Below are 22506 nucleotides of genomic sequence, written 5' to 3'. Positions count from 1 at the left end.
GTGTTAAGTGGGGAAATTATTATGAAAAGTTGTAGAATATTCAATTTAGATCCCAGTAATATTTCTTTTAGAACAAACACTTGTCTTTCAAAACTGTATAAATATTATTTTATACTCCTGTCTCATAATTTCATTCGAGTATGTTTGTATAATATTGAAAAACAGTTTATCTTATCTATAATAAGTGTTTGTTTCATATATCTGTTATTTTTGGTTAACAAAACTATATTGTTGTTATACTATTATTATATAATTTACATCATCTTGTTACGAGTATAATAAAATAGATGATTTAATTACTATGACTATTTAGCATATTGTATTTTCGTCATAAAAAATAACATTAAAAAAGTATTTATATTTAAGTAACAATTATTGCTACTTATTATTTATCACTATTATTAAAGTTCAATCCTTATTTAAATTTAACTTTTCATTTCATATACAATATATAATAATATTTCATAATACTTAGTCTTAAAATTCATAAAAAAATAAAAACAACAACAATTTATTGATTTAATTATGATTATATACTCTCATGGTTCTGTTTCCACTTGGTAGAATTGTGTTTTTTTCAATAGTTCAGATGTATAAATAGCAGCCTAAAACAATAATAAACTTGGTTTAAAACACTTAATAAATAGAGCTAATGTATACATGAGAAATTAAAATAAACATTAATTACTATTGCATTTGCAACTATAATATTTTAAATAAAATTATTCTTAGTAGATTATTATACATATATTAAAATAAAACAAAAATGTTATAAAGTACTATAAAAATATAATATAAATAAAATTTAACTTTTTTATATTTATAATTAAATTTATTTCTATTATTACTTATTAATTTGAATATTTAAGTGTATAGAAAAGATTGATGAATTACATACATATAGTATAGTATGTATTCAATTTTAAAATTAAACATAAAATTGTTTCAGATTATAAAATATAAAATCACATCTTAACCCCACGGAAAACCTATTTGATATTAATTTGTTTTTAGTTAATTACATTTTCTTTAGTAAATTATAAAGGAACTTTGCTTTCAATAATTTATTAATAATTTTGATGAAGTACACATATTATAATTTATTATTTTTAATTAAAAAAAGTTATTAAGATACATTTTAAAATAATTATAATTAAATAATAATTTTAATTTTTATGTACCTGAACAACATTAGGGCATGGATCATTTTTTAAAAATTCAATATCATTGGTAAGGGTTTGGTGCCAAATTTCTGAAAGACAATTAGGATTTAGTCTAGTCATATGTAATAAAAGAACACATGTTCTTTCTCTTATGGACGGTTCTTCATTATTTCTAAGCAATTTATGTAGCTCAACATTTGAAATCCTACCTGAAAAGCAATTGTTAAGATATTATATTAAAATATAATAATATACTTAGATAAATACATAAAAACGATTATTGTACCTTCCAAATGTTTTCCAATAACTATATCTTGCACTAAACTAATATTGGATGGCAAATATAATAAAGTTAATATTAATACGGCAAGTGTATTAGTAACCAAATGTGTATTACCGTGACTCAATGACAAACATTTTTGTAATAATGGTAAAATTTTCAAAAAATAGATGCTTTCAGTAAATTGCTTAAGACATTCAATAGGTTTATCTAAGCATAATCCTTCTACTAATAGAAGCACTGATCCTAAACTGTCTAATTCTTGAATGCCGATAATGTCTGGTGGTACAGGTGATACACAATTACGAGCAGGAGATTTGAAAGCATTAGAAAATGCTTGCATTAAACATGGTATGACTTTAGTTTCAATATAAATCTATAACAAACACAAAATATTAATAATACAAAAATAAATAAAATATAATGATTATAAATACTTGAGTTATTAAGTCTTTCTCAGTTTGTTGAATATTTGGAGTAACAAAAGGTATTGCCAGAACAGTAACAACATAGTGTAATAATTTTGAAGATATGGCACCACTTTTTAAAGGAGACAATACTACTAGAATAAAACTTTTTTGAGTCATAGATGTTATATTTCCAGAAACAACCTTAAAAATATAATTACATTGTATTAACTATGTTATATTAACACAAATTACAAAATAAAATGCATACAATATATTATTTAAAATTTTAAAATATTAAATAAAATTATATAAGTCTTTTCTTCACAAACTAAATAAAATTAATGGTATTAACCTAACAATTTATAGTAATTTAATTAAACTAGAATTTATGATTTTGTATAATTTTTCACGAATCAGATGTATGAAAAATGAACAAATGTAAACACTGCCAAGTGAGTGGTTGCATAGAAAACAATTTTAAAATGTTGCTGTAAAAACCAGACATATGTAGTAGTTATTTTGATAGAACTTTAACGAGGAAGGGGAAAATTTAGTACTATGGCAAAAAAAAGTTATTCTCATATTTTTATTACCAAAGCATATTTACATTTTATACCCGTTATACTTTAAAATTATTATAAAATTTACTAAAAATAATTACCATAAAATATTTACATATTAAATGAAATAAGTTAAGTCCTTCATCAGCCCCTTAAAATCATCATAAGCTTATTTTTATTTTTCTTGGGCAGAAGTTGAATTTATGAAACCATCCAATCATAACAACCCCATTTGAATTTATTGTTAGGTTTTAAGGAAATAATTTCAAAAAGTAACTTTCATTTATATTTATGTAGAATAGATATAAAACAATAATTAAAATTTTACTTCAGAAGCACTTTGCCGCAAAAATACTATCCATTCTTCACTCATAAAATCATTAGATTTTGTATTATTGGTTGTTGAGTTAGTTTTATCACAAGCCACATCTAACTCTTGACAAGTTTCAGAACACCAACCAGATTGACTTGAACGCAAATCCTCTTCAGTTCTATAAAAATCAGTATTTTTAATCCTAAAACTTTAAAATATTCTTCTTCTATATCTATAAATTAAAAATTAATACGTTTCTTCTATAGATGTAAAATCATGACTAGTAGAAGAATCTGAGTGTTCTTTATCTTCTTCTCCTTCTTCCTCTTCTTCCTCTTCTTCTTCTTCTTCTTCTTCATTTATTTTCATTGAGTTTAAGGGTGACACAATATCATCAAATTCTGTTGAAACATCTATTTCCTCATTTTGATTAATATCCATTATGTGTACTTTATTTTTTAAAAATTCATGTTCTAATAAACCAGGCCATGTTAACCTTTGTAATGGATTTTTTTGTAACAGTTGTTCTAAAAAGTTCTGACAAACTGCTGACACAGTATTTGGCCAAATTATTGGTTGATCTTTCATCATTTGAACTAAATGCATCAAACACTTTGTATCAAATGGTGGTTTTCCACAAAGTAAATGATATGCTATACATCCCAATGACCTAAATTAATAATTGATATAAATACATGAATAGTATTTTATTTATAATAAATCATTGATGTATACCATAAATCTGCATTATGATTGTATATTGGAGGTATAACAGGAGAATTTATCACTTCAGGAGCCATATAAAGAGGGGTTCCTTTAAGTGATGCTTGAGTTAATACTTGAGTACCAGTTAACATAAACCTGGCTAAACCAAAATCACATAATTTTGCAACATCATTGTTGTCTAATAAAATATTTGGTGGTTTTAAATCCCTAAATATTAAAGGTATTATTTATTTATTTAGTAAAGAATATTGTGTTAAAAAAAAACTGTTAATAATTTAGATACCTGTGTAAAATATTTTTCTTGTGTAAATAGTGTAAAGCGGATACGAGATGACATATAATTCCCTGTGTTCTTTCTTCACTCAATATACCTTCAGTTTCTATGATTTCTTTAAGTGATCTAGGCACAAACTCCATGACCAAAGCAATCTATTATAAAAAAAAAAAAAAAATCAAAATATTAAACCAATATTTAAACAGGTTAGATATTTAATAGGTGATAGAGGGCTTACTCCAGCTATTGAAATTTTTAAAGTACAGTGTGTTATGTTGACGCGAGATCAATAAAAGTTTCATCTTAAACCAACACTATTGTGTCAGCTGAAGGCAAGATATATTGTTAGTTATTTATGCTATCACTTGTTTGTTTTTTTTAGAAGAACAGTGGCATACAGAGAAATTTTAGGAGCACATACAGTTAACAAAAGTATACCTACCCACTCAATCTTAAAAATAATACATACATTTTAAGCTGTGATTGAAAATTATGTATAAAAAAATATACCTATTTAAAAATATATTTTTAAATGATTATTGTGGGGTAGCTTAGTGTCTTAGTGATTAAATAATTTTAAAAAAATCAGTAAATAATGTATTATAATACACATTAATTACTATAGTTTAAATACAGGTTCATTCTTTTGTCATTAAAAAAGTGTTGAATTTTTTCAAAAATTTTAGTTTTGTACTTTTTTAAAACTATATAACATTTTTATTTTTTTCACACTTATATTTCATAGTGAAATCATTATCAACTTTTGATTTTTAAATGGTAACCTATATTTAAAATATCATAAAATAGTAGGGCAATCTTTTATGAATTTTAACATTAAAATTGTTATTTTTCATTTAACCGTTAGTGAGTTATAGGTCCTTAAAGTTGGGTGGTTTATCCTATAGGCCAGGGATGGCGAACCTATGGCACGTTGATTAAATGTCAATGGCACGTGAAATAATTGCAATTATTAAAAATAACGGAATTTATAAAGTTTTAATTATAATTGTTAAAAGAAATTCAAAGAAACAAATTATATACATTTTAAAAATAATAATTACCAAAAAAATATGCTATATGTTATTACGGCTGTGAGGCGTTGATAACTAGAGGTACAAACAACAAAGTTTATCACTGCGTTGATAGTCGATAACGAGTTTATTAAGTATAAAATATGAAACAAAAAGTATTATAAAAACCAAAAACCGCCCAACTTTGAGAAGCCTAAACTCACTAATAATGGTTAAATGAAAAATAATAATTTGAACATTAAAATTCATAACAAAAATAACATTAATAATTTAGTACATTTTAAAATCAAAAGCTGATAGTGGTTTCATTATTAAATAAAAGGGTAAAAAAAATAAAAATTTCATACAGTTTGAAAAAAGCATGAAACAGAATATTTTGAAAAAAAAAAAAAATAAAAAAAGTCAATACTTGATGAAATAATGGGTGTTTAATGATAAAAGAATCACTCTTTAGTCTTTATACATTTTCCCGTGACAACAGCAATTTACACCCACTACTTCGAGAACACGTTTCATACAGTTGTAATATTTGGTGTTCCGTCCGAGCATCATTGGTAAAGTTAAGTAAACAAATAAAACTAATAACTCACCCCATTTTCATTTCCAAATGACTCTATCATTTTGACAATGTTTGGATGGTGTAATTTCTGTTGAATTTCAACTTCTTGTTGTAATGTTTTTAATTTGTCAAGCTAAGTCAAAGGATAAATTTTAACAAGTATTAAAAACAAAGAAATGAACAAACAACTAATGTAACTATACCTTAAAAATAAATTTGAAGGCAACTATTGTGTTTGTTTTTGTATTCAAGGCTTTGAAAACTTTTCCAAATGAACCTTCGCCTATCTTATCCCTTAATTGATAGTTATGACAGTGAGCCCAATAAGCGAGTCGCTCGTCGGCTACCATCATTGGATATTGTATTTCATCTGCTGTACAAATAGAAGACTCTTGTCGCCAAAAATTACCGTTCATATTGATTGACAATCAAGATTTTAATTCAATCATAAATCATTAGGTTTAATATTGTAGGTTTTTACTTTAGAAAACCACTGTAAAAAGTATCGGAGACCCACTCCATTTTATTACTTGTGACCTTATACATTTTGAAATGAATGTTCAATTAATTATGGCCATCATAAACATAATAATCAATAATAAAAATGGACAATTCAAAATAAAAATCTTATATTTAAAATTAGTATTTGTTATGAAGATGAAAATATACTCATTACCCAATATCATTTATCACATTATCATTAAATTATCATTGACGGTTTATACTTTGTTTTGTTTTTGATGTTTACGATGTTCAGGTTGAGCATTAAGAGCATAAAACATTTATTAAGTTTTAATCGGATTTTCAAAACTAATATTATAAAATGAAAAATGTTGTACCGAATACCAATCCAACTCGCAAAATGTATGCACCGATCCAAGAGAACAATACATTTTATTAAGTAACCTTAAGTATAGCCTTTAAAGTACTTTGTCCTTTATTGTCAACATGTGTTAATGAGCAAGTAAAATAATTTTAAGTTTTGTTGGCCGCACTGCTCAACATTCGTCTTGTTTATGCAATTTATTAATTTGGGTCTATCAAAATATAACAAGTAACAACTAACAACCATTTACCATTTTAGCAAATGTTCGTTTTCCTAAATTGGTATTTTTGTTTCTGATCTGATTTTATAGAAATAGAAATACAGTTCTTTATTTTTACGCGAACCCGGCTCCCGCAAGCATTATCGTCTTTCATTTGTCCACATGGTCTATAATTGTAGATTTGTGGAGTCTTAATTCAGTGTTATAAAACAGCAGGACAGTAGTATTCAATTTCAACAACGCAGAGATAACATTATGAAGTTCATTAAAGGAAAGAGACCACAAAACGGTCAAGACCGTGGAGGGTAAATTAAATTTATTTATGTAAAATATTTCTTGTGTTGTAAGTGAACTCATCAGTTTATAATATTTGATGATTGATTGTTAAAAGAAATATACATAATAGGTACCTATATAAAAAAAAAAATTCCGAATTGGAAATATATTTTTATAATTGTATTCCAGACGTTTTAAAGTTCAGCAATCTGGTCCTCGTAATCGTTTACGTGTAGCAGCAGCCAACAAAGCTACCAAGATAAAACGTTTAAGAGCCATTCAAAAACAGTCCGCGAATGGCAAACATCACAATAATATGTCAAAAAATAATACTAGAGTAGCAATGAATGTAGTTGATGCTCGTGTTAGGCTGTTACAAAAAGCTTTAGAAAAACCAACAGTGTTAGTAGATGCTAGACAAAAGTTAACAAAACAAAAAGATGCTCGTGAAAAGATCCAGGAACGTCGTTTAAATTCAACATCATATAATGTAAGTAACTGGTAATAACCAATATTTACTATTGAAAAAAGTTTTAAAATACAAAATAAGCTGCTATTGAATAGTTTAGACTATAATAATTAATCAGTATCATTATTTATACAGTACTCAATAACAATCATAATTATTTGTGTTAACATTTATAACATCTTATAATAATTATAATTATAATTATGATTATTTATTTGTAGAAGTTATTGCCATCACTTATTTTTTTTTTTTAATTTTTGTTATTACTAGGCTTACTTATTTCTTTTATACTCATTTATATTTTGTTTTATTTGTTAATGTATTCCTAGTTAAATTTATTTTATCAGTAAGTTTTTATGTATTTCATTGTTAGTGGATTTGCAGACTACTTGAATAATTGCCATCTTTTTAAATTTAGAAAGTGTGTGTGTTTTTTAAAATAATGTTAATGATATCTCATGGAGAACTTATCTGGTATTTTTGAATTACCCATGATACTATGATAGTTTATTTGGACTTTAAATTTGAATTTTGTTGGTCTGTTTAGATTGATGTATAACTCTTCATCTTGGATTATGCTTGGTTTTAAGTAAAGGATTGAATTAATATTAGCTATCAAAATGATTATAATCAAACATTGACTTTTTAATACAAAAATGACATATTATTCTATTTAAATTATGTATATATAACTGTACATAAGTCATTCTATGGCCAGCCGTACACCAAAAAAGCAAAACTACTTAAAGCAGACTAATTCAATTTTATTATGACTAATTAAAAATAGTACACTTATAATTTAGTGAAAACTTGCATACTGATAAGTCATACTCAAAACATTGTATTTTTGCTTTTAAGTTGGATAAAATGGAAAAAAGCTTAATTTTATGTGACTAATTCTATATTTTATTGGAAATATTAACGTTTTTATTGATTTTTTTCATATTAGCCAATACAAAATATGGGTACCTCAAGAAGCCATTCCAATAACTTAGGCCGTGTCAAAATTGATAGTCATGGTATTCTTACTGTCAAGTCCATTTTGGATGAAAGAGCATCTTCACATCATTCTAGTTTTAGAGACAGAAGACCTGACAGACTGCCTTCTGTAAATAAAGGACGTTTTGATGGTGTAGAAAAAAGACGTAGTAGTAACACTTTCAATTCAGAGCTTAATACATTTAGAAGTAATATTTTTATAGTTTAATATTATTTCGTTCTTTGCTAATGAGTATGTATTTAATTATTGTAAGGTGACAGACCAATTGAAGATATTAGACCAGTAAGACGGGATATGAGAATACCAAGACGCCCGATACCAAACACACAGTCTACAAGACGGCCACCAGAGCGTCCTACAAGACCAATGAGAGTTAATGATAAACCATATAATAGACCTATGGCAATGGATTATGAGGATTCAATGGAATGGGAAGATACAAATAGATACTCTCCTACACCAGTAAATAAAAAAATATATTAAACTTAAATTTAAAATGTAAGTTAATGCATTTTTAAATTTAATGTAGGTGATGAGACGAAATGTCGGAAATGCAATGTTTAATCATGATGGATATCAAGATGATTTATCAGATAGAAATTCAAGGTACGATAAATTAATATAATATAATAAATAATTTAACTAAAATTTATTTAAAAATAAAAATAAATGATTCTCAAATAGAAATTTAATAAAATAAGAGGAATATATTTTTCAATATTTTGGAATTATTCGAAATAACTATAATAAACCGAAAATAAAAACAGCATAATTATTAAATATATGGTAAGGTGATTAGTGACGGGCGAGTACAATGCTAACTATACGGTATTGTTACATTGGAGTTTGATAACTTAGTAAGTTTATTTATAACTTTTAATATTTTTCCTTAATCATTTTCGTTAATAACTCAAGGAAGCATATATATAATATTGTCAAAATTTAATAATATTTAAGCCAATGGTTCTTAAAATGGCAATTGTGTGAGCAAAATGCTCATAGCGATATTAATAACGGGTTAATTAAAAACTTGAGAAAATGAAAAAAATAATTTGATTTGCTACCCAAAATACAATAATCATGAGGTAATCAAATCACTCTTGAAAAATTAATTTTTTTCATTAAAATATCAGGAAGTAAAGAAAATATTATATACAAAGTTTTTTTTTTATAAGATTTAAAACATTTTATTTTAGGAAACTTATTAGTTATTAAAAATTTTAAACGTAACTTTGACTTACAATTGTATTGGTTTTTAAATGATAACATTATCACTTCATAGTAAATTTTAATATTTTATTAATATTATTTTTATGTATATTTCTTTTTTAAGGAATAGAGGGTTGAGTGAAACATTACGTTCAAGATTGGACTCACATCAAGTAGCCTTAGCTAAGCGTTCACGACCTATTGGCCATAAAATTATTATTTCTAACTTAGAACCATCTGTGACGTGTGAAGATATAAGAGTATGTATTTATGTTTAAAATCATTATAGCATATATTAATATTTATGTTAAACAAAATATTTATACAAGCCGATAATAACTTTTTTCTAGTAATTATTAGTATTTAATTATTTAATTATTTCACTATTTTTGTAACATAAATGTATGATTAATCCACATATTATTTGTTTTATTAATTTGATTATTCATATTTTTATTCAGGAACTTTTTGCAGACATAGGGGATTTATTAGAGTCTAAAGTAATTCGGCCTGGTGTTGCTGAAGTGATTTATAATCGTCGAGCTGATGCTATTCAAGCAGTAGATGTATATCATAATCGCCAGTTAGATGGCAGGCCTATGAAATGTGACATGGTGAGGAATGCCGGTTCTAACACTGGGCCAATATCTGTATCTGGGTAAATAATTAATATTAAAAAATAATTTATTTTATTGTTACATTAAGGGGTTTATGTCTCACTATAGGTCATTATTTGAAAGAAAAAGAGAACATTGACATTAAATTATATTTTTTTTTAGAACAAGTCGTAGAATGCCTACACGTGGTGCTGATTTGTATAAACCATCAGCGTATGTCACTTATGACATAGATGCCGTACATACTGCATTGTTTAATAAATAAATTATTATTTATCCTAAAATTAATGTATGACATTTTACTAGATTCATGTACCATATTTTTTGATCAACAATTTATAATTCACTTTTCACATAAATGCAAATATAAAATAAAATTATATTCATTTTAAATAAAATGATTAATACTTACTCAAAACACAATAAAATATAAAATTTTCAAATAAATTATGTTTTGGGAGTAATACTTTTTTATTAGCCATTTAAGTATAGATAACTATTTATTGATTATCCAAAAGTTGAGGATTTGAGATACTCAAGATTTAGTACATAAATAATTAATATTTTTGTTTGTAATGACAAATGTACACTAATTGGTTTTTTTAAATTATGACTGTATTACCTTAGGGTAAATGTTAGCCTATATGGCATTGTAAAATGTTTATACATATACAAATATCAAGCATATGGATTATTAGTTAAGTTAAAATATTTATTCAATTTTTTTTATTAAGTTTTTAATAATAACTTCAATCAATAGGATAAAAAAAATTAATTGTTTGATTTTTAAAAATCAGTCTTAGAATTTAAAATTTATGAGAAAGAGATTACATGTTAAACTAACATTTTTTGTGTAATAATATAATTGTTTGTAAAATAAATGTTTCTTATGTATTTTTATAAAAATATGTATGTTTTAAGATACATTTAATGAGTGAGTAATAAAATACATTTATTAGATGAATTGCATTTTTTTTTTTTTAATAAATATGATATTTATTTATTTTAATTGTTAAATATAATTAAATATTATAGTCATTTTGCACTTGTACTGTTTGACATTTTTTGGTTGTACAATAAGCAATAGTATAATTTTGTTGCTCAGTCAAATCCTAAACATATTTCATTAAGGGTAGTTAGGTAGTAAGTACACCTTTTCAACATGAAATAACAAACACAATTACTGCCCATTAATAGCTGGTTTATCAAATCCTAGATTATAATTTATATTCTGAATTTTAAATTTATTTAAGTATTTATATTTTGAAAATTGTATGTCAATTGAAAAAAGATAAAAATTCCTCGTGAAGAAATTTAGAATAGCTAGTTTTTCAATTTTGTGTGATTTCTGGGTAATTTAAAAGTTAAAAGCCAATAAGATTTTATTCTTGTTGCAAATACAAAATAATGTCTATGGATTGGATTAACCTATCCAATAGGTATGACATTATTTACTAAGTACTACTATTGTCTACTATAGTAGAATTATTAGTAATTAACTATGATAAATATATTGTATCATATTAGTTATAAAATACAAAATAACAAAATGCTATTTTCATGCATTATTTAGTGTGTTAATCATTTGTGTTGTGAACATTTCCGCTAACAATTATTTACTATTTCTCACAAGTCCATAACTATTGAAATGTGCTATTGTGCTAAGTGTGGTAGTTTAAAGTGTTTAATGTTTAAATCCTAAGTTGATCATCTAGTGTGAGTAGACACTAGACAGAAATACATAATTAGAGTATGGAGGTATATTAATAAATATATGAAATAAATAAAGTAATTAAATAGCTCAGCCCGCAGTGGACTAAAAGATTTGAATAATAAGCGCTTGAAAACAATGTATGTAGACACAATAACTGTCAGTGGTCACAAGTGGTATATCAAATGTAAGGATGCAAGAGCTAAAAATTCAAGGTTTAATAGTAATTTTTAAGAATTGATTATTATTATTATTACTTATTGGTTTTATAGGTACATAAAAAGATGGCTTACAATTGTATGCGATCGTGGAATGTAATGTGAAATAATGATTAAATTGGGTATTAATAGGTATTTAGTAAGGAACGGATTTATATGCTCTAAAAAACCAAAAAGATTCCTTTAAAAAATACGATTTAATGCACTTATAATGAAAATGTCTTTAAAAAATGCTCTTAAAATTATTTTTAACATTGAAAAATTTGTTTAATTATATAAATTTTTATTCTTAGGTATAAATTATTTTCTAGTTCTCCTACCTTCTTTTTACATGTATTATTTCCAAAAAATGAATGTACAATTTAGATAGATACATTCGTTATACAGGAGGGGCAAATTAAACAGTGATGCAGTTTTGAAAGGTTGGTACTTCCCGTGTGGTGGGTACAGCGCCATTATGATGGTCTCATTTCGTCGGGCATGCTATAATGTATTACTGTTATCATTCATTACCATGGTTTGGTCTAGTGACCAATGGAGCTGTCCGTATGTTTTTTGAAAATGGTCGTTTCTGTGGGGTAACCCGCACGCTCACCGAATGTGAGCATTTGTGATTTTGCTTTTGGGGCTACCTGAAAGAAAAGGTTTTTAAACATCGGCCTCACACCTTGGAAGATCTCAAAGACTGAATTAGGAAGGAAATTGGTGCTGTAACCATTATACCAGTCAAAATGTGCCAAAATGCGGCCGAAAACTTCAAAAATCGCCTTCATCCCCTAACCTGCTGGCGGTCATTATCTTTCTGATGTCATTTTTAAAACTTGATACATAAACGGCATGATGTACTGAAGAAAATTAAATAAATATAATTTCTGAAAGTTGCGTAGTTTTTTTTTAATAGCCTTTCAAACTGCACTGTCTGTTTCACCCCACTATGTACTTTTACCTTGTGTTTCATAATAGCACTGTATAATTAGGTGCTGCTTAATTTTTATCGAATTTAATCCATTCCTGTATAAAAATGACTTAAAAACATAAAAAAATTCTAAATAAAAGTTATATTTTTTAATTCCTTGATGTATGAAATGAACTTTGAGCTCGGACAGTAATGTTTTTGGAAAAAATGCAATTTGCATTTAAATCCGTTCCTTAGTAATTAGGTACGTGGCTTTACACATTTTTAAGTTACTTTTATAGAATACTATTACTTATTAGATCCAAAAAAAAATTATTATTTTTTACTCGATATTTTAGTAACCGGTCAGCCCTATTAATACCTTTTTATATTTATAATGAAACGACCAATGTTGACGTAATACAAATTCTTAAGAGCTTGTGTAGGATATTAAGGATAATATAATATAATTCACATAAAGAATAATGAAAAAGTTTAAAATGGCGTTGCCGGTTATTTTATTGTCTTATATAACATGCCACACGCATATATTAATTAAAGCCAATTGGCAATTTTACAATATTGAATCTCCTGAATACAAAATTTAACTATGACCGCAATCGATTTAAGTTAGTTAGGATTCACATTTTAACAACATTTAATGATTTCTTTAAATTGATTGTGGAAAATATACAAAATAGGTATAACTGTAAAGTAAGATTTGTGCCATATAACACGTAATATATTTTATAAATATTAGGTGGTAACTGGTAACACCTGAATTATACTTGTTTGTGGCCAATTTTTTTTATTAAAATTAAAATAAAAACTCAATAATAAAAATAAAACTACAGTTTTTTTAATTTATTAGTTTTCATCTGTCTTATACAGTAGCTAGTCAATAGTTGTATTATTACAACATTTACAACATTAAGTCATGTATTTAGTATATTTAAAAACATTTTTTCTTGTTTTTAGGAAAGTTAATTTTTTGATAGTCCAAAGTCAATAGATTTAAAAATATCTTTTCTGATAATAATATCATTTGAGAATTTTAAATTTACATTTAGAAAATGAAATAATTTATAAAAAAAATGCAAAAATATTTTTGACCTCCGTTAGTTTCTACCCTTAACAAAAAATAAGTTTTTATTTTTATTATTTAAAACGTGTTATTATGATTGTTTTTAGAATTAATAGTTATGAATTTTAGATATATATAGATATATAACTGTGCTATAGTCATACATGTAAAATATAAGTAAACGATATATACCAGTATATGCTGGTTAGGTTATATAACCATAGTACCTATAGATTAAATATGACTGTAAATATTTGTTTAAAGATTAAGATTAATTTAACTATCTTAAAATTTTTATAAACTGTTATTTTTATTTGTTCTTTCAGTATTTAATACATTTTTCAAATATTATATTTTTCAAAAAGAATACTTATGAATCTACAAGATTATTTTAATGAAACAACAAATTATAAAAACAACTTATTTTTAAGGTTTTAGGCGTATATAAAACCGGTCTCTAGTTATATCTTATAATATCTTATAACAGTTGTAACATTTATCAATTACCATAGATTTCAGGTCTTAATAATATTATACACAAATTAGGCGAAGTTTAATAATTAATTTATTTAGTTGATAAAAATATTAATAATATAATTTTTAATTTGTAAAAGTTATTTTATCAATTTGACAAAATATAAGATTATGATTATTTTTTTTGTACATCTCTATTTCTCGTGGGCCCGGGAGCCGTGGCCTCCTCCTGGTTAACACTTGAGGGTAGTAAAAATGTTTTGATTTTCAAAAATGAGAGTGATTTCTGGCATAAAATTGGATCTAATTGGTACGTTGAAGAGTTAAAAATAAAACAATTTAAGCAAACGGGAATTTTTAAAAAAATTAAATTTTCGACAAAATCGATTTTTTTTTTTTGTATATCTAGCTCCAAAACGAATATTCGTAGATACTTGAAATGTTTATATTATCATTTTCATTATATGATAACATTTTTTTCTTAACTTTGTGCTATTTATAAGCATGACAAATTTTCAATTTTTTATCTATAATTGTAGAAAGTTGTTAAAAGTCTTGAAAATTTAATATAAGATATAGGAATCTACATAAATGATTCTTACATCTCTATAGTCTATACAAATACTGTGTAAATTTATTAAGTGTATATAGTGTAACTATACCTTATGTTGGAACCTACATTTGTAACCTTTAAGTTAAACTAAATAGCTGTTACAGGTTAGGTAATAATATGTACATCAATTTTTAGAATAATCAATTAATAACTAACGTGTGTGTCAAATATATGAAATGTTATTGTCAATTATCGTCACTTTTTTTATTTCATTTACATAATATGTAGGATGAAGGTAAATATTTTTTACAAGTCTGTAAAAATATAAAATCCAAGTTAAATAAATGTTAAACGTTGCAGGAATAATCGCATTATGTCATTAGTTACTTTTTAGTGGATAACCCTATGGCCTATTGGCACAGTTGATAGATGTTTAAATCTTTAAATTAAATAATTTTAGCTATTCTGCACTATTATAGTTACTATAGTTACAATATTATTAGCTAAATAACTATAGCGTGTAGCTTGACGTACCTACCTACGTGGCTACGTGCATTGCATTGTATTAGTGAAATATTTCCTATAATTTACTAAATATTAATTGCTTATGCAGTTATTGTTATGGTGTATTATATATTATACTACTGTGATAATGTGATCATTTTGAATTAAATGGAAAACCACTTGTGACTGATTACTTGGTGTTTGTGGTACTGTGGTAAAAGATTGTCGTGATATTTGCGAACTGATAACGCCGCGTACTTTAACATCTTTAATTATTTCAATTTTATTACTCGAAAAATGTACCTATTTAGAATCCTTATTCTATACATCTTATTAATTTATCAGCCTCCCTCTTCTTTAAATGTCAATGTTTAAAAATAAAAAAAATATGTATTATGATTTATGATTGAATATGAAAAAATTGTCAATAAATAAAAATAAAAAGTTACTTATTACATTTAAATAAGGAATAGTTTTCAATGTTTAACATAGAAATAGAACCATTGATTATATTTATAAATACTAGTATTTATAACAATGATGAAACGTATAGAAATAATTAAGTATAAAAAATTCAATGTTCAATTAACAGGTATAAGTAGCAAAAAATGTTATTTTATGATTAAAAAATAAGTTCGAATCATAAGTGATAAAATATAATAATTCTAGTATTAATAATAATTTGTATATAAAAACACAAACATATCCCTTTACGAATTACCACCCTCTCTACTTATCCTCCCTAAGTATGTTTCGATATACCTACATTATGCACTTAGATATAGTAAGAAGGTTAAATATTAAATTATATTTTTTGCGTTTAAATTAATACCTATATGGCTATATGCATGGGTAAGTTTACATAACCATTAAACAATTAAAATATGATAGGTATGTAGGTATTATATATATATAAATATAATATCTATGTATTTTGTAAATGTAATTACTAATTAAATAGATGAACGACAAAGCAAACCAACTCTCTGAAATTAATTATCGTTTCAATATTAATTTTACTTTTCATTTTATTTCATGTTTTCACTCTCTACTTAGTTTTTCGTGCATATTTATAATATACCTACATATATTATATTTTTAATGTACGCAAATTTTAATTTTTATTAGCACTTCAATATTGTTTAAATTGCGTCATGTGCGAAACATATTGTATCATGTTTAATGCCGAACAAATTCAAATAATTTGGGATTAGAGACTACTGTGTACTCAGTGGCGGATCTAGGATTTTCATAGTGGTTGCTATTTTGTTAATAATAATAATCCTAAAGTACTTATTATGTATAATTTGGTACTTAAACATAATTAAGCAATTTAAAAATTATAAACAATTTAACATATATTATTTTTTTAAATTGGCAAATTATTAGTAATTTTTAATAAAAATACGCGGAACGGCGGGTGTTTCAGCTCCCAAGCACCCCCCCCCCCCTAAATCCGCCACTGCGTGTATTTAATTTATTTTAATATCTTCAAAGGATTATGTTGCACGGTCGAAGTGTAAAAAAGGTTTGTTGAATAAAAACTGAAATGAGCGTTCAAAACAAATATGTTCACTTTTCTTTTCAAACTTATTTATGTACACACAATAATAATAGTTCTCATTTTAAAGATAATTTAAAAAACAATATTAAACATTATTTTATCAAAGTTCTATTAAGTAAATAAATATTACCAAAAAAACAAATCTCTTTCATATGACGCATGCATCACAATATAATAATATAACTTAATTTTTGTCTCAAAAATAAAAAACGTTATAACTTATAAGTATAAAATATCGTTATTAATATTATGAATACAAAAAAACCAACGGTGGAAACAAACTCAGTAGAGGTACGCTAATACTATATAATAGGTACATATAGTTACTAAATTAAGATACCTTGATAGTGAATTATCAACATTAATAATAATAATAATAAAAAAGGAGTTTAAATAATAATATTAATAATGGGAGCAATCAAAATCCCACAGGATCACAAATCATTGGGAGACTTTTATTAATCTTAATTTGTTTTTTTTTTTAAATTTTTGTTCAACCCCGCGACGGGCTAATAATATTATAGGAATAAAGGATTTGAAAAAACAATTTTAAATACGTAGAATTAACAAGTAATCATAACCCATATTAGCGGAGGATCGTAATCATAACATACGATCTCGTTAATGTTGGTAATGCGATTGCGGCCTGTTGGACGTAGACGGTAGCACTTTCCTCCTTCTTAACACCTCGGCGTACGACTTGTCCAGCATCTTGAGCTTAGCCACTTCCTGAGACGCAGTGCTGGCGTACGGTTGGGCCACGGCGGGCGACGCTTCCGCGCCATCATTAGGGACGGCGCACCACGTGGCCCTGTGCGACGACGGTGGCCTGTCGCCACTGCCGCTCCTGGGCTGCCGGCGCGTCACCTGGTCGGTCCACTTGAAGTCCACCAGATGGCTAATGTCCTTGGACTGTTGATTAGCAGTGGCCGGCTTGCGGTGCCGGACGTGTTTCTTGTGCTTGACTATGGACGCAAACTCCTCGATGATGTCCCGGCGGCGACGGCGTGGCTCCTGCTGCTGTTGCTGTTGCTGTTCGTCCACTGCAGCCGGTTGTGGCTGTTGCTCGGCTCGCTGCTGTTGCGGTCGTTGTTGGTCGTCCAACTGTTGCCGTTGCTGTGATGGTGGTTGCGGTGGTGGCGTGGTCGGACGCCGTTCGACCGTCTCCGATTCTATGGTCGACATTAACGGGTTGTGCTCGCAGGCCGGTGTGGCCGGCGGCACTCGCGGTGTCCCGGTCGCCGACGCGGACGAACGGCCGCAGGTCGGAGTGTCAGTGGCGTCGTCGACGTCTTCGCCCTCGTAGCCGCGGTCGTCGTCCTGGAGCAGCGGCAGTCTCTCGCCCTCGTCCTTGGCCTCAGCCGCCCGTTTGAGCACGGCGAATATCTCGCGGAACAGTTGACGGTACTCGGGCGTCTTCCGGAACCGGCTCTCCACCGGGCTAGCGTCGTCGTAGATGCTGAACCGGCAGTCATCGCCGTCCGAAATGGTGCACAGGAACGAACCGGTGAAGAACGTTTCGGTTTGCGTGCACTTGTTGCTCGTCTCGTCCGAGAAGCCCGACGACGACGTCGTCTCGGTCTCGGAATACTTGCACTGGGTCCCACCGCCGCCGATGGTTCCCGATCCGGGTGCCGCCCGCCCGTTGTTCGGCAGGCCTTCGTCGTCGCTGCTGTCGTCGCTATCCGACGCGTTGCCATTAAACGACGAGAACTGCCCGGACATCTGCAGCTCCTCGTGCAGCGATATGCCCCGATTCTGGCCGTCCTTGTTGCCGACGGTGTTGTTGTTGTTGACGTTGGTCGACGGCACCATCGGCGTGAACGCGTTGTGCTTCTGTTGGATCTTCAACAGCGCCTCGTATTTGTCCACCAATATTCGGTACGGGTTGTCCTCGGAATAGTTCTCCCCCAACGTCTCCTTCGGCGCGACAAAAACAAACAGTAAAAATACATCAGTATATGGCGCCCAATTATAGTCTATTACTTAAGACGCATACTCCGATACTCAGACCACCTATAGAGTTATTTAAGTGAGTAGGGTGCGGGGTACAAACGTTATTAGAATACCTGTGTAAATATCATAATAACAATTCTAAATCAATCGACTCAATTTTATCATAATACCTAGGTACTATTCATTTTTCGCAGTAAAAAAATCATGAAGGTACATTATTATATTGGTTAGGTCTTATAGATTGATCATTAAACCATCATTGATATTGATCTCGACGGCACTATGCTTCGTTAAACGATTTACTAATAACTAGTTGTAATTTATTAATTGGGGAGAGGGTGTGTATGACTGTTTTTGGTTTTCTCGCGCCGTACGAGTTTGAATATATACTTACCTATTGTATTATATATACACACTGGGCCTGTGGGTCTATTAGCCTAAAATCGTCTAACGTGTCGTGACCCGATTTGAAATGTCAAAGAATGTCTGGATCTTTGGACTTCTATGTAGCACAATTATCGTCGTTAGGATTTTTAATTCAGGCGAAATGCCAAATATTCTGTAAAGGTTTTACGTTCGAATCTCTCACGTTTGAAAATTGAAATGAGTAATGACTCATAATCGTTTACGGTTTATACAAACGTATGCGGCTAACTTTTATTTTTAATTCGACTTACGTTTATTATTACAACAATAAATGTTTTAGATTTAAAGAACATTGCATTCAAAACTCCATCGTATCCATTTAAGCTGACCATAGGTATTAATATCACGGAATAAAACGCAGATACATTCAAAGTCTGCAGTTATTGTGTAGGTACCTACTCGTAATTTAAAACGTTTATGTTCCACATGATGAACATGTTTTATAACAATACACCCGTATCGGAGTATCACGTTTAATTCTTTTCAGTTTAAGAATAAAAACATACTTGTAATTGTTGCAAGACTTCGTGTTTGTGAGTTTCGACATATGATCCTATAGCACTAATATCATCAGTGTCATCATCGTCATCATACACTGAATACTCATCGAATAGGTTTGGGTCAGTACTACGCTGACAACGCCGACATAGGTTTCCTTGCCTAAAAGATAAATTAATTTTATAAAACTTTGGGTATTCAAATAATATTTGAATCTATTAAAACATGAGAACAGATTTATATTAAATATGGCATATATATTTTACTAATGTATACTATAACATTTTTATTAAATTAAGGCTTAAAGAATACTATTCTATACTTAGGTTATACCTACAATATTATTAAAAAAAAAAAATTCTAACTATAATGTATAATGTAAATACATAATAGTTTGTTTAAAACGGCTAATATAAGTTATAAATATAAATATAAAAAAATAATAATTTTTTTTTGTGATTTGTACAATTGAAAAACTATTAACTGTTATTGATTTAGTATACTTTTTGATTTTCATCTTTACAATTTAAATCTGAATCCATATCTATGGTACAGTACTACAATTTAAGATTTAGAATCGAATTATTTTTCTAGTGACTAGTATGTAAAAACATAAATAATAGCTAATAACTAGTTTATATTAAATAATTATTAATTTCTTTTATCCAAAAGTTACCCGTAATTTGTAGGTATGATTGTTTATTATTATTTCCGTGTTGAACCCAGAAATATAGGTAGGTAAACCATTTTTCAAGGATAAGCATTAAGAAGTAACCGGTAGGTGAATACTGTACCGTCTGTATTTGTACCTATATTATTGGCGAAAACGTGTTTTTATTATTTTATAAATAAATGCACTTTTACGTATTTATGTACTTTTTAATAGTAATTGATGTTATAAATCAAAATAATTAATTTTGTCCATGAACATTTTATGGAAATATCTAAATAATCTCAAAATATTTTGTTATTCGATCTAACTTAAAATGTATTAATAGTTTTCGTTCACGTATCTTTTTATAAAATTATATATATAACACACTGCGCCAATGTGGTTTATTATAATTAATTTTATATTATTTAATTCAATCTGTTGACCCACCTAATTTCTTCTAAATAGACGATTTGATCTTGGAGCGTTTTCAGTTCTTCGTCTTTTTGTTGCATTACACTTACTTTTTCTTCTAGACTAGTGTTCTCCTATAAATAAAAAATTAAAAAATTGTAAAACGTATTGCAGTGACGATAGATAAAATACCTATAATATTGCAGTAACACGTTCATAATCGCTGTATACTTATATCGTATTTATTATTATTATTATTGTAATATTCCTTTCACGACTCATAGTTTTTACCTGTATAAGTAAGGACACGTTTTGTTCTAGTTCAGACACTTTTCTCTGTTCCTTGACTCTTAGATTTTTCGCATGCTCCAATTGTGAAGCAAGTTTAGCATATTCATCTTGATCTTCGATCACAGCTCCACCACTGCCACTACCTTCGCTGACTACGCTGTCGTCTTTTTTTAAATGACCCATGTCGTCGACTAGGTGCTGCAAATCTTCGCAGCGACTTTCCAAACTTTCGATTGTATCGTATAAACTATAAGTATGATAATAAATACAATTCAATTGAGTACCGATCGGCGTTCCATACAAATAAAGCTATATTATGCAGAATGTAGATATATTACCTTTTTATATGTTTTTTGTCATTAATGTTTTCTTGAACGAGCCTCTGGTTATTTCTCTCTAGATCCTGAATACTGATTTCCAGTTGCTCGTAAATACGCAACCTGGAATCGTTCACTTCTCTCAGAGCGGCCGTTTGTTTGGTAAGATACTGCCAACATATTAAACAGTCGGTTACGACCAGTTCGTATAAATTAAAACCAATAGCTTGTTCGTTGGCCTTTTGAAAGTTTGGCCATTCGGTCAAATTTTCAATAGAATTCATTTTGTGCACTAAATGTATGTTGTACGTAATAAAATAGTTGTTGAACCTTATACACCGATATCGTTTCGATGCACGCGAGGATTAAGACTGAAAAAATGCGCCAAGTGACTACATGCCCGACCTCATGCCGAAAGGTCTCTGGCTGAGCGTCCGTTGAATCATTGGAACATTGCCATAGCCCAAAGCTATATAAAAATAATGCCTACGGGGTCTTTCAAAACCAGACGAAACACGATTATCGTTGATGATTTAAAATATTATCCAGAAGGTTTGAGTTATTATTCTTTTTTATCTCGTCTATTTATTTGTATATTATTATAATACTACGACTTCAGTACTACAGTACAATTTAAAGTCACTTTTAATTAATTAGCAAATGTCAGTGGAAAAAACTCTGGTTTGAGTATCTGTTATTCGTTTATAAAATTATTGCACAACATAGAGAACTGATTGATCGATGTATATAGCTCTTTTTCTAATACTATACATGTACTTTTATTACTAAGCGCTGCATATGGTAACAAAAATGAATGTTAAAATGTATAATTAACTGAAATGAAATATTATTATATGTCATGAACGAAATATGCAGCATACAGGATGACAAGTCATTACAATCTATTTTTATTATCAACTAACGCATATTAATATTGTAGCCAGACGTGGTCACAATTTGAACTTCGAGACAAAACGCATTCTTTGTGTGTTATGTGCGTATATGTGCTGTGAATA

General features: G+C 28.3%; 3 protein-coding genes across 10 annotated transcripts in view; 1 reads left to right on the top strand and 2 right to left on the bottom strand.

Annotated features, from left to right (window-relative positions):
- Positions 1-391: 391 nt before the first annotated feature.
- On the bottom strand, positions 392-6254 carry LOC113547806 (serine/threonine-protein kinase fused-like). 2 transcript variants are annotated; one of them, XM_026948318.1, is made up of 10 exons: positions 5520-6246; positions 5348-5449; positions 3736-3881; positions 3462-3659; positions 2980-3396; positions 2742-2904; positions 1881-2054; positions 1450-1819; positions 1182-1372; positions 392-605 (listed from the first exon to the last, which is right to left on the bottom strand). In XM_026948318.1, the coding sequence occupies exons 1-10, from the start codon at positions 5730-5732 to the stop codon at positions 540-542; spliced, it is 2040 nt and encodes a 679-aa protein (XP_026804119.1). In that variant the 5' UTR covers positions 5733-6246; the 3' UTR covers positions 392-539. The 2 variants fall into 2 exon arrangements, with proteins under 2 accessions (XP_026804119.1, XP_026804120.1); XM_026948319.1 differs by lacking the exon at positions 392-605 and having other exon boundaries at positions 1269-1372; positions 1450-1487; positions 1561-1819; positions 5520-6254.
- A 102-nt stretch (positions 6255-6356) lies between these two features.
- On the top strand, positions 6357-10685 carry LOC113547807. 4 transcript variants are annotated; one of them, XM_026948321.1, is made up of 8 exons: positions 6357-6667; positions 6828-7128; positions 8057-8294; positions 8361-8569; positions 8637-8713; positions 9447-9576; positions 9778-9974; positions 10096-10685. In XM_026948321.1, exons 1-8 carry the CDS (start codon positions 6618-6620, stop codon positions 10196-10198), a joined length of 1305 nt encoding a protein of 434 aa, XP_026804122.1. In that variant the 5' UTR covers positions 6357-6617; the 3' UTR covers positions 10199-10685. The 4 variants fall into 4 exon arrangements, with proteins under 4 accessions (XP_026804122.1, XP_026804121.1, XP_026804124.1 ...); XM_026948320.1 differs by having other exon boundaries at positions 6358-6667; positions 9441-9576; positions 10096-10683; XM_026948323.1 differs by having other exon boundaries at positions 6358-6667; positions 9441-9576; positions 9778-9930; positions 10096-10264.
- A 6470-nt stretch (positions 10686-17155) lies between these two features.
- The window catches only part of LOC113560618, a 34987-nt gene continuing 29636 nt past the window's right edge, over positions 17156-22506 (bottom strand). For all 4 annotated transcript variants that reach the window (XM_026966605.1, XM_026966604.1, XM_026966606.1 and 1 more), the window contains 5 exons: positions 21512-21660; positions 21174-21420; positions 20919-21016; positions 19825-19978; positions 17156-18856 (listed from right to left, as the gene is read on the bottom strand). In XM_026966605.1, coding sequence (XP_026822406.1) covers positions 17558-18856; positions 19825-19978; positions 20919-21016; positions 21174-21420; positions 21512-21660 — 1947 coding nt within the window. In that variant the 3' untranslated portion in view covers positions 17156-17557. The remainder of the gene's footprint in view (positions 18857-19824; positions 19979-20918; positions 21017-21173; positions 21421-21511; positions 21661-22506) is intronic.

This window comes from Rhopalosiphum maidis, chromosome 1 (genome assembly GCF_003676215.2).
Source record: "Rhopalosiphum maidis isolate BTI-1 chromosome 1, ASM367621v3, whole genome shotgun sequence".
In the NCBI taxonomy this organism is placed as follows: Eukaryota; Metazoa; Arthropoda; class Insecta; order Hemiptera; family Aphididae; genus Rhopalosiphum; species Rhopalosiphum maidis.
This window is presented reverse-complemented; position numbering and strand designations above follow the sequence as displayed.